At 28.9% G+C, this 13,554-nt stretch overlaps 2 protein-coding genes across 2 annotated transcripts; one reads left to right on the top strand and one right to left on the bottom strand.

Moving 5' to 3' along the window:
• Nucleotides 1-373: 373 nt before the first annotated feature.
• Nucleotides 374-3,615, top strand: LOC123295971 (protein arginine N-methyltransferase 9-like; the record flags this gene model as incomplete). The annotated part of the gene is made up of 4 exons (XM_044877432.1): nucleotides 374-663; nucleotides 774-1,675; nucleotides 1,856-2,313; nucleotides 3,298-3,615. Coding segments are annotated over exons 1-4 (1,968 nt in total), but the record flags the coding sequence as incomplete, so codon positions are not given.
• Nucleotides 3,616-4,777: 1,162 nt separating this feature from the next.
• LOC123294621 (GATOR complex protein MIOS) lies at nucleotides 4,778-11,739 on the bottom strand. The gene is made up of 13 exons (XM_044875711.1): nucleotides 11,490-11,739; nucleotides 11,231-11,428; nucleotides 10,301-10,627; nucleotides 9,461-9,653; nucleotides 9,148-9,344; nucleotides 8,894-9,078; nucleotides 8,499-8,737; nucleotides 7,337-7,691; nucleotides 6,587-6,725; nucleotides 6,269-6,407; nucleotides 6,000-6,210; nucleotides 5,425-5,624; nucleotides 4,778-4,878 (listed from the first exon to the last, which is right to left on the bottom strand). Exons 1-13 carry the CDS (start codon nucleotides 11,605-11,607, stop codon nucleotides 4,815-4,817), a joined length of 2,565 nt encoding a protein of 854 aa, XP_044731646.1. The 5' UTR covers nucleotides 11,608-11,739; the 3' UTR covers nucleotides 4,778-4,814.
• Between the last annotated feature and the right edge of the window lie 1,815 nt (nucleotides 11,740-13,554).

Here is a 13,554-nt window from a genome sequence, read left to right as displayed (position 1 = left end):
AATCAGAAGTCATTAAAATCGGTACAGCCGTTCTTGAATTATAAATGATGTAACTAAAACCCGACTTTGTTTTATATATTAATTGACAATACATACATTTCGTTTTTTTTTCTTTCTGTTTTTATTGGCAGATAAGATCGCTTTTTCTTATTTCTAAATTTTCTGAGGCTGCGAAAGCTATTTGAATTATCAGTTAGATTTCTGAATGCAGCCGATTCGTCTAAATTGAATTGAACGTAACCCATGAAGTTTCGTATGACTAAAATTTGAATTTGTGAAATCGAATGAAAAAATGAAAAGAAAACAGAAAATTGTGAATTAAATCATATTAAATGAATTAAATATTAAAGTAGGATAATATTATAATTAAAAAATGAATAGTAAAATATTAGAAGTATCAAATAATTCCCTTTTACAAGCTAAACGATACACAATAGAAGGAAATTACGGTAGAGCTTTTGCACATTATTTAGTTTATTTGGAGCTATGTAAAATAGATCGAAATAAAGTTGAAGAAGAATTTATTGATATCTTAATAAAATGGCTAGATGTACTAACATTACATCAACGAAATGATGATATTCTAAACTGTTTACAAAGTGCATTCGAGTATTTTCCAAGAAATTGTACGATTTTAACAACTACAGCTCGATATTTAATGCAGTAAGTAATGCATTGATTTGTTTCACTGAAATCTTAATTTTAAAATTTAAAAGCCCCTGAGTTTAAGGCAGCTCTTTTATATCTTGACTTATTATTTATTTTGCATTTAGATGGAATCAACATAAAACTGCGATGAACTATTTAACAATTGTACTGGAAGAAAATGCAAATTATTTGCCAGCAATGAAATTACGCAACTATATTATTAATGTTATATTTGAAAGATGGCATATTCGTATGTTAAATGATAAAAATCGTAACGAATCATATCGTAAAGCAATTGAACAAAAAATATCCGAAGGTTACAACAATATATTAGATATCGGTACTGGAACAGGTCTTTTAAGTTTATACGCTAATAAAAGTAAATATCCAGTTGGAAGGATAACAGCGTGCGATATTTCAAATATCATGATTGAGTTATCCAAAGAAATTATGGATGCTAATGATTGCTCAGTTGTAAATTTAATTGAGCAACGATCAACTAATATGATAGTTACTGAAAAATTTAATTTAATTGTAACAGAAATATTTGATAGTGGTGTTTTGGGTGAAGGAGCACTTGATACTTTAATTCATGCTTGGGATCATTTACTTGAATCGAACGGTAAAATAATTCCAGCTAACGTTGAAATACATATATCTGGTGTACAATGTAACGAATTAGCTCGAAAGCATTCAGTATTTACGAGTGAAATAAATGATTTAAATTTTGAATCACTGAAAATAATTAACGGCGACAATGATCCGTATGAAACAGAGGATTTATTTTGTTTTAAAGATTGTAAATATATTGCAAATTTAACATCTCCATATGTAGTTAATTTTAACGATGTGACACAGTTAAAAACGTTATTAAACGGTGAACAAATTCCATTAAATTTAGAGTGTAATGAAAATGGTGTGATTCATGCATTTATTCTTTGGTTTAAATTAAATTTAGATGATAATATTTCGATTGATAATCGACCGTGTATTGAAAATCGTAATTGTTGTTGGGAACAAGCTATTTTTCACTTAAATCAATATTTACCAGTAAATTTTAAAGAAATTATTTGCATTTCATTAGCTTATAAAGATAATATTTTAAGAATCATTCAAAATTTGAATAAAATTGAAACGTTTCGTGTTCCAACATCTGTAGTTAGATTCCTAAATGATGTTCAAATCCTTGAAACTATTTCCAAAACAGCATATATTATATGTGAAAAATCTGTTACACCTCTTAGGGTACTAGATTTAAATCCATTTCCATTCCTAGGATTACTATTAATGAAAAACAGAGGTGGTGTTTTAAAATGTTATGCTCTCGATAATACTGTGCAGGATTTAATAAAAAAAGTATGTGAAATTAATGATATTCAATGTGAATTAACGTTTATTGAAAATGTAGTGAATTGTGATAATATTTATGAAAAATTTGATGTGATTTATGTAAATGTGTTGGAAACGGAGGGTGAATTGAATCAAAATACTTTATTACAGTTGCCATTATTACAGCATTTAATTAAACCAAATGGAATGCTGTTACCATCGAATATTTCAGTTTATGGTTCCGTTGTAGAATGCGATTGGTTTAAGCGAGTTTCACACGTTGATGATGCAAATGTCTCTGATTTTCGTGTCTCAGAATTTGTTAAGAAATATGAGGTAATTTTTTACTAATATATGTATACTTTTCTGCAATCGAGTCTATAGTTTCTAGATTCGAGACATATATATATAGATCCTACGTAAGGGGTGGCGAACCTTTATGTATCAACGTGCCATTTTTTGTAAAAAAAAAAATGCTAAATGAGGCCGTCAAATAATTTTGACTTTGTGATTATTGAGATTCTTCTTTGAAGTTATATATCCTTGTTGACAGGTTCCATACCCCATATTAGGGATCGTGACAGATACTCAGATAATGTCGATGGTAGTTAAATTAACAATATTCTATCAGGAGATTTCATACCCTTTTCAATTTCACTCTCGTTAGTTTTACCGAGGATGGTCGACTAGTCGAATTGTGATTATACATAACTTAGGAGTGGCAGATCTTGTCGGATGTTCGATGTCTCATTACCCTAAACGCTGAATAGAGCAGTTTGACGGTGTTATTCAGTTTCTCAGGCGGTGTTGTTTTTCTTTCATCTTTTCGAGTAACAAACTTTCATTTCACTAAAGCCAACGCTTCTGCTTGGAAGCCGATATATACTGACAATCAGGAGTACTTTCTTCTGTTTTAAGAATATAAAACTCCGGTGGTAATAATAGTTTTTGATTCTACAACATATCTGTCAAGACTTACTAAATTTTTGAGCGTTGGAACACATTAAAATATTATAGTTTATAATCACTTATCAATTTATTTTAAATATTGAAAATAATACCCAAGAAGATTGCTAAAAAATATATGGAATAAAAACCATTCGCCAACAATTCATTCGAAAAATGAACTGAAAAAATTATTTCGAAAACTTAATTTTCATAATTGAGTATTTTGATCACCGCTGTTTGAAATAATAAATAATTAAAAGACACGAGTAGTTATTGAAACCACCGTATTTCTTAAAATGGAACATAAATTCCAACGCAAAACAAAAATTTAGCTCTTTTATTACTTATACATTTTTCAATTCTTTATTTCAGAGTAATGAACAACTGGATTTTACATTACGCCATTTGAACTATAAAAATTTAACAGAACCAAGCGTGTTGACTTGCATAAATTTAAGTAAATATAAAAATGATACAATTGGTAAGGATCTAAGTATAAATGTCCAGAATAATGGTAAAGCCAATGCGATATGTTATTGGTTTGAATTGAATTTATTAGATTATAAATATACTACCGGATTTGAAAATCCTAACGCTTATGTCAATAACGCAGCATTTTTATTGAATCCTGAATTAAGTATGAATGAAAATGACAAAATTACATTACAAATTATTGAACATAGTGGATTATTAAAAATTTTGATACATTAAAAATTTTATCGAATATTTATATTTATTACATAAGTTCAAACACAAGATACATACACACAATTGCGGCATTTATTAATTAATTTGGATCAAATTTATCTGAGTATATTTATATAATTTTAAAATAATTTACTGATATTGAGATGTAATGGAAATGGAATTAAATGTAATGGAAGATATCAAAAACGTTTTAGCTGTTCTATAAAGAAGATATACGTAAATACTTGTAAAATTCTATATCAAGAGAGTTTTAATTTATTTATTAGCTGAAGAAAGATAACATACTTTTACTTATAAAGAGGGAAAAAGACAAGATATTATACATAGTATTAACCTCTGTCAAGTGTGCGGATTTCTTCCCAACGCATATTAATGTGACAATTTTTATCGATATATTGTACGAAGTACGTTTTAACTCAAGCATTATATCCAGTAACTTTATACATCTTTTATACACTTTTATACGTGTTCGGCGCTCGAGGTCACAAACTTGGATTATTTATTGGACCGACATCATAAACAAGTCTGCAAAAAAATCAAAACTACCGAATTTGACGCAAACAACCCCGTCCTTTCAAGCGACAATGTTACTGAATTATTAAGTATTAAATTAACGCCATTATATTCTCAGATCAAGATTGCAATGGAATAAATATAAATACCATGAACAATGATTTCTACTAAATATAATTTATTTTTATTAAAACGTAGTAATTTGTTTCTAAACCATTCCCAAAAACTTGTGTGCAGCTTTCCAGAAGAACTTGATTTCTCTCTCATCAAGTTCTTCTTATTATAAGATGTTTTTTCTTGAAATGGGGTTTTTGTTTTTTCATGTTTTGTGAGACAAGGTATCCAAAGTCTTTATGACCATTAAAATTCATGAGGTTTCGACATTAAAAAGGGAAGATGTAGCTTCGAAGAAGAGAAAAAGACTAAAACAATTGAGGGTGACCTACTTATTGAATATTTAATTCAAGAAAAGATCCACGCAAGTTGTTTACGTCCTCATGAATTTTTTTTTGAAATCTATCATTGTGATTTTTGTAATAGGTTGAAATAAAATTAATCAATCATTGATGAAGTATTATGAAAAAAAATCTATTTACAAAAAGCGAATATTCTAAAAATATACCAACTTAATTAAATATACAGGTAATTAATATAATTTTGGTTTCTTCTTAGCAGGAATCAACTGAAAAACATTTGCAAGAACAAGCAGTAACTGGACATTCCGCATGATCTCTAAAAAATATACACATATAAATTAATACAAACATTTTAAAGGTGGCCAAAATTCAGTCAAAAAATTTAAGAAAAAGTTAAAAAACGGAATATTATTCAGTTTAAAAAAAATTAAATAAAAAATACTATTTTAGGGAAAACTGAACGTGCTTAATTTAAAATATCATGGATGATTCGGAGCGTTTGTTTGTGTGATAAGAAATATTATTTTCTACTTTTTAGTACGATTAATGCTTGTTCCTAAAAAATTATTTTTTATTTAAATTTTTACTTTAAAACTAAAAACCGTATTTATATCAAATATGGTGAAAGATAAATGGAAAATGCATTGTCATCCGATTTACATATGCATGCAAAATTTCAGGTGAATCAGAAACTCAAAACTGGGAAGTTCAATCTTGTAAAAATGATAAAAGTTTACGAGTAAACAACGTAAAAATAATTATCACAAATTTTAAAATGAAGAAATGTTTTTTTTATAAAGTTTTGAAAATGTAAATATTCAAATTGATCGAAGCAAGTAAAATAATAAAAAAGAAACTTTACCTAAACCAATTAGTCATGTGCGCAGCATGCCCTCCATGTCTACATAATTGACACCACGTGAACCATGATGAATATTCCACCATTTTACTGTCATCTTCATTTCTACTAAGATGTTCTAAGCAACTAGACGCTGTTCCCATATGCATTAGGCAAATTGCACATCTAGGTAACGGTTTCCGACAATTTGGACAAGATGATAACTAGAAATAAATAATAAAATACATTAAACTAAATAATTTGATTTTTCTTAAATTTTTTTTTTTTTTAGTACTTTGTAAGCGACTAGGTCTATTTACATAATTTTGCCAAATGGAGGTAGTAGAAGATCACACTTGTGTGGGGGCGTATATCGGGGAGGTGATTTATGAGAAAGAAGAAGAAAAAGCTTTCGTGGAATAATTTGCAAGATATTTTAATGCAACTCTTGAGATAGTCTTCAAAAGAGGAGGCAGTAACGACATATTAAAACCTGTGCATGAAATGTAAGATGACTTTTGAATCACCTAAATTGGAAATTGTTTTTTCAACATGAAATACTTCTACATGAGACAGAAATGGTAAATTTTAATTCATACCTTTAGTTTATTTGTACTCGATCCAAGACGCGCAAATGGCCCTCGACCACGATTAATAGCTTGCATATATGCTGATATACTTTTACCACAATAGTTACAAGAGACATAAACCTGTTGAGGTGGTTTTTCAGTTAAATTTCCAGAATTTAGTTCAATATCAAATAATGCTCGTTGATTCCATAAATGCCAAGCATCTAGTAAATTCCTATAGCTAAAAATAAAAGAAAAACTTACAATATGAACTTTTAAATTTTTGAAAGTATTTGTACCTTGTAATCCATTCTTGGACAGATAATTCTTTTAAGAGTGTGGCAGGGAATGCTCTTATTGCGATTAGACTTACACTTTGAACATCTCCAGTGCGGTCTAAATATTTTTGAAGTACATTCAACCCTTCACTTGTAGTACCTGGAAACAAAATAGTATAAGAGTTTTAAGATTTATTAAAAATTTTTCTTTCTTTTTAATATAGAATATTAGAAAAGTTTCGTAGCGTCAAGTAAAAAATCATCTATATCATTATTATAGTAGAATCTCGGTATAATTAAACTCAAGGCGTTTAAGAAAAAAAATTATATCGACTTTACCTGTTAATAATAATCCGGCTAGATTTCCTTCTTCAGTAAGTGACACAGTAAGTTGTTTTAAATATTCGGATAATTTACTATCTGATAAATAAATACATGCAAATGCTACCCGATCTTCAACAGCTACTCCACTTTCATTCTAAAAATTAACACAAAAATTTACTCTACCAAAGAATTATGTTGTTGAAACCAATCGTCTAAAATGGTCTTTGAGAAGAAAGAACAACCATAACTAGGAATTTGTACTCCCATTTTCAGAAACTTTCAAATTTTACAATAAATAACCGCAATTTTTAGCGCCGAACAAACTCTCTCTGTAGAAATCTTCCTTATTTCTTTATCAAATTTCATGATTTACCCTTCATTTTAAAGCTTATCGTGTTGGCTAAAGACGAAAATTAAACTCAAGGTCTAAAAATTTACTTCTTATACAAAAACAGGCTAGAGAAATAAAAGATTAATTTTGTTCATTATGTAATTGATATATCGTATCTGTAATAAAATTGCCTATAAATAGAAAGAAAGTAAACTACTCACTGTATATTATTTCTCTAGCCTATTTTTAGCCACAGGTATCGCACTGCGGAATTCCCCACGATTCGAGCTAGTTTAATTTACAAGTTTAAACAGGAAACTTTAACTTGAAAAAGTATTTACGATTTTATTGAATTTAAAAAAGTATTTAAGAGTGTTATTTTTCATCTAGTGAGTGTATTCGATCTATAACTTTAAAATTTTTATACAAATTACCAAAACGAGATCGTATGATTCATCAGCTGTGAGAAATGCAAACATTGCTCTTAAGTACGGGTCATTTAAGTTTTTCAAACTAGTATGACAAAATTGACGCCATAATGAGTTACGTTCATCAGAAAATCCAGATAATGCCATTGCTACCATACTTAAATTTTGATTATTCGTTTTTTCAGCACCACGATTTAAAATATCGATACCTAAACGAATTTTTAAATTAAATACAGCTATTGTAGCTGCTTTTGAAAATGTATTATCTAATTCCAATCGTTCTAAGAATAATTTTAGATAATTAAAATCTTTGTCAAAACGCCAACCGCATAAATATAATGCTTTATCTCGTTCTTCACTCCTGTAACAGACAAAATTTATCATGTAAACGAAAGTTTATTAGTGGTAAAAATTTTTTTTGGAAAATCTTTAGGTTAAATTTTTCTGATTTTTAAAGTGCAGTACAATCTCGCTAATTCGGCACTATTAAAAACCAGAGGGTACCGGATTACAGGATTGTATAGAAAAATTTATAATAAGTACCATCACTGGCACGAAAATAATCTTATTTGGTAATTTTTTTATGGCCGGATTTAATGGACGTCCCGGTAATTTATTAAGTAGGGTGTGTCCTAAGAATTACTTCAAATTCGAAATATTTAGTAAATTATTTTAGTACGTATTCTAGTGTTGTCACCTCTCCAGATTTGAACGGAAAACTCCGAATTCTGAAGTCTCCCCCGACTCCTGATACTAACATAAAATTAACATAAATTCTCCTGAACTCAGTAAAACAAGATATTTTTTTATTATTTTCTTCACATTCAGGTAAATTCGACAATTTTAAGAAGCTTTTATTTCAAATTACTTGAAGAATATTTATTTAAATAATTAATTATGATTAATTTCCCGGCTTTCTGGTTTATCTCCCGAGTTCCCGAAGCTTAGAGGTGGCAACCCTAACGTATTCACCACAATATATTTGACAGTTTTATGTTTCAGTGAAAAGATTTTAATGTGTCTAATATCCTTTTAAAAAATGATTTTTACTAAATTGTGTACCAACTTAATTTTCGATTTTTCGAAGTATTTTAGCCAATCTAAATATTTTGTATGAAAATTTGGAAATATAGATTTTCAAGAGATGAAAAGTGAATCAAAATTTTACCTATAAACTTTAACAACGCAATTTGCATTTCCAACATCTGTCCAAGGTATAACATCGCAGGTGCTATTATTATTTTGATTAGATGCGTCAGATTTTAATATAGATTTGACACCAGGATGTTTTGAACCTGTGCCTTTTAAACTACCTTCTTCCACTAAACAACGACTTAAATATAACCAATCCCATAAACTTTTTAACATTGGATCATCAGCTAATTCAGCATTTTTCCATAATTCAGTCTAATTGTAAAAATTAAATTAATTAAGAATAAAAAAGTTTTTCCAAAATTTTAATGATTTCCAAAAATATGCACTTTTGCAAAGGAAGTAGTGTCATCAAAATATTTGTAATAACATTATAAAATCCCTTGTATTTTAAAATAAAAATCATTTTACCTTAAGACCATAGTCTTTTAATGAACGTGTACGTATTTTAACAGAAATGTCTCCAATGCTGTTAAATACAAAATCTGGATTATTTATTAATTTAAATGTTTTTTTCCCATGTGTCCAAACTAAATTTGGACTTGGCGCCCAATTTAATGTTATTCTTTCGAACACGGTATAATCAGAAATAACACCTAAAATTGCAATTTTGATTTAATCTCAAAATGTTTAAACAGTGTGAATTATAAAACTCTATTACATACCAGACATAGCAATCGTTAAAAGGCGATTTTCATCAGTTGGATGCCATGAATACGACGTCAAATTATGCGAAACTCCTGGGACGATGCTTCGTTCTAGCATTGCTTGTTCTACATCATCATTACCAATTACAACATGCTGGATATCATGAAGATGAATTAAGGAATTATCTCGTTGTAACGAGCTTAAAAGATTTTTTCTGGAAATTTTTAATTATTATATTTTGATAAAAACAGGCAAAACTTCTCGATATCATCTGAAAAGTTTGTCATTCTAACTTTCAGATTTTATTAGTCGAGGAAAAAAAATACGAACCTTGTTGGACACCATAGAATTTTGTGCACATATTTACTTTGTGTAGATGTTAAAACTGGTTTATCGAAATTTCTAAGGTCCCAGACACATATTTGATTATCAACAAACGATGCAATTTGCCGATCATCATTTGGATCCACTACACATCCATACACTGCTTTAGTCATTGTTGTGCTTACAATTTTACTGGGATCTACAAATATAAATATTCTTCAAGACAAAAATGTATTTTATTGAACAATTATTAAGTAAAAACGTTTTAGAGTCAACGTATACAGATTAATCTTGGTGTGATAATCATTTCTACATGTGACAGCTCTTGGGAGTTCACAGAGCAGGTAATTACTCGTGGACATAATGAAGTAAAATAAATTATGCGCATTTTTCTTTCTGAAACGATTTATCTCTTGCGTGCTTTTCACTCGATTTAACAATTAACGCCTAATGCAAATGAATCTTAAATTTGTAAAATTGTATGTATTCGAATGTAGTTTAAATAAATTAAAATTAAAATTAATGATGTGCGTGGCATCTGTTATAGACGTGTATGGCTGAGAAACAGAGGCTAAATCTCATTATTGTTATTTATTATTATTAACTGAATCAGTTGTAATGTTCTGATTGGATTTTCTTAGTCCAACTTCCCTGTGATTCATTTTGTTTATATACTTTTCGATTTGGACGTAATAAAAAATTTTAAATTTTAATAAAATATTTTTTGTACGATAAAATAGAGACAATTTGCTTGTCTTGTTTTTTTTTTTTTTTTTTTTTTTTGTTTATATCTATATGAATTTTCTAAGAAAATTTACTGAAGAGAAAAACAATGAATACATTCACCTCTTAAATCGAAAATTTTCAACTGTTTCATATTCATGCCAGCCACCATTGTACGTGGTTGTGTACGAAACCACGACAATGACATTGCAGCTTCAGCCATACCAATTTCCATAATTGGTCGACTAAATTCCATTGTTGGTGTAACATGATGATGATGTGCGCCAGAATTTAAACGAGAACTGGAATTTTCATTTGCAAATGGACATTTCATTACATCCCATAATAATATCGAATAGTCGGATCGATCCTTATTTAAACCAGCTACAATTAAATTACTATCGATCGGATTCCATAGTACGGAATTACATTGACGTGCATGACGTGGTACTGTAAACAAATTTTATCATATACTTTGTGTACCATTTCAAGTGTAACCACCCTCAAAATTTGGAGAACGATTTAAATAATTGTTTAACGTTTAAAACAACTGAAATGTCTAGTTATATCACAAATTGAATTACTAATGACTCGGCTTTAAAATTTTCTATTTATAGTTCCTTTAGGAACTAATAATACAATATTAGGATAGACAAGTGAAAACAAACAATTGACTGAGTTAATTGTTGAAATACCATGTATAAACTGCGTTGATGAAGCAATCGTTTGTTTTTTGACGTCACGTAAATAAAAAATAATATCCACTTTTAAATAGCTACACACTGATATTCCCATATTAATGCATACAATAAAATTTGCACCTAATAAGCGCCCTCGTGGATAAACAGTGATGTTTATAAAAAAATGTTTCAAACAAAAGTTGTTTATTTTTTTATAAGAAACATTTTTTACATTTAAACTTTTGTTCTATCTCTAACGGTTCTATCTCTAAATATTTTTAGGCGTTACAAACTTTGGACTAAACTTAATATACCATGTATATTTCATATATACATGGCATAAAAAAAACAAGTTCATAAAGAATTCCCATACCAAAATCTTTGCCGGATATACCAAGTGCATCAAATTTACTTGGACCAAATGTGGTTAATACAACTTTACCATTAGCTTGACCAATTGCTAGTAAAATATCGGAACCTTGTTGTGGATAAATATCCACACATTTCACATACTGATGATTTGAGTTTGTAGCTAATAGATTCGCACCGGTTGTTGGTGATAATTTAATCCCTGTGGGAAAAAAATTTTATAACAGTAAAACAAATGAATAATAAAACAATTGGAATCGTACATGGAGCTGATACATTATTTAAATTTTGTACTTCATACAAATATAATTCAGTGCCCCAAGTAATAAATTTATTTGGATCACTTGGACACCATTGTACTTCCAATTTAACTCCGCTCATGTTTATAACATAAACATTTCTTCAAGTTTTAAATTAAAAAAAAAAAATATACATGTAATTGATTCTTTATTAATTATTTAATTTTGGTTTGTTTTTATTTACATTTCACGTCTGTCACGTACAACTCAATCGTTATTTTATGACATTTCTAAAAGGTTTAAAAATAAACGCATGCGATATTATCATTACACAGATTTTGGATGCATAAAAATAAACTGACAAAGTGACAATACGTCTATTAAAAAATGACTCCAGTACGGAAGCCTGAATGGCTCACAATCAATTTATGAGAAAGTGGCGCTACACTAGCTTATTTTTTAAATGTGTACTACCCACAGGTATAAAACCAACTTTTAAAAGAGTCACTAGTTCACTTTCAACAAATGCACTTGTGACTTGTGGTATTATGGAAATGAACCCTTTTGAAGAACGAACTTTATGAAAACGAACCTTTAATTAGACACTACCGAAACTGTCTGAAATAATTTGTCTTATGTAGTTAGCTCAAAATTTGCTTAAGTATGATTTAAAAAATAAAATGCTTTAATTGTTGATGCTTTTCTTTTGCATCTGCACATTTCTAACTTTTAACGTTTAAAAGTGTTATTAAGTGTTTATTATGACGTTTTAATTAGAAACCTGACATGACAAAATACCAAAATACATCTTCAATAAGGTTCGTTTCCGTAATGCCACAAATCACAAGTGTACTTGTTGAAAGTGAACTAGTGGCTTTTTAAAAGTTGGTTTTATACTTGAGGGCAGTACACATTTAAAAGCTAAGCTAGTGTAGCACCACTTTCTCATAAATTGATTGTGAGTCATTCAGGCTTCCGTACTCCAGTGCATAAGTCGACATTGAGACTTATTTTTACCACTAATATTCTACAGTTTTAATAGGGCTTTTCATTTTAAAATTGGTTATATTTTGTTTCGGAATTCGGACGGATTTCAATAAAGAAAAGACATATCACAAATGTTCTATCTTTGTCAAAAAGGGCTATTTGATAAGGGTAAAATATATTATATTTTCTTTAGTTGAATAGTTTTTGACACTGTCCGAAATAAAAGCAAATCGTTGAAAAGCTCTATAAACTCGCTTTTTTATATGTTTATAATTAATAAAAGTGCCTATGTAAAATAGAAGCTTGAAAACGTGGTCTTTGAATTAAGTTAGAACCTAGAACAACTCTATTGCATGTAGCTTTTTACAAAAATAATGAAAAGAATGAAGATTTTCTTTCAAATATTTAATGATTTATTTCATATCAAGCGCATTCATAAAGTACTTTTTTGTTTGCATGTTTAAATAAAGTCATGCAAATAGTTATAAAATACTTTTATAAATTACCTATATCTGTTTGTCCCAGACCACCCGATCATATCCTATTTAAAGTCGCAGAAATGATTATATAAAAACTGAATAAATTTGGTAGAAATATGGTTTTTATATGGCTTTTTATTTTTCGAAATAATTTTTGGGACAAATTAAGTTTCAAATTTTTTATATATAGAATCAAATACTATAATATTAGAAAAAAAAAACTTCGATTTCCGGGTGCGAGAGGACAATGTTGAAAATATCGACATTCAAAAGAACGCATCCGATTAGTAAGGAAAAATATTTTACTGTTTTGAAATAATCACTTAACAAGCTTTAAAATGGGTACGGGTGGTCTGAGACACCGTATATAGCTAAAAATTGGTCTACTAATTTCTTAGCAGTGATATCGCGACTACTTAAGATCAAGACACAATGACTACTTGTGGAAAGAACCTTGTGGAAACGTTGTCATCTGTTAAAATACGTTCTGAATTACGATTCGAGAGATATATCAGCCTCAGGTCAAAATTATCTCAATGGATTAAGTTAAACTACATTAAAATTGAAAATAATAAATAATTCCATTAATTAAAGTCGAAAATACAAAATTTGCTCATATGGAA

Source organism: Chrysoperla carnea, chromosome 3, assembly GCF_905475395.1.
Source record: "Chrysoperla carnea chromosome 3, inChrCarn1.1, whole genome shotgun sequence".
NCBI classification, from domain to species: Eukaryota; Metazoa; Arthropoda; class Insecta; order Neuroptera; family Chrysopidae; genus Chrysoperla; species Chrysoperla carnea.
The sequence above is the reverse complement of the archived record's forward strand: the minus strand, read 5'-3'. Positions and strand labels throughout refer to the sequence as shown.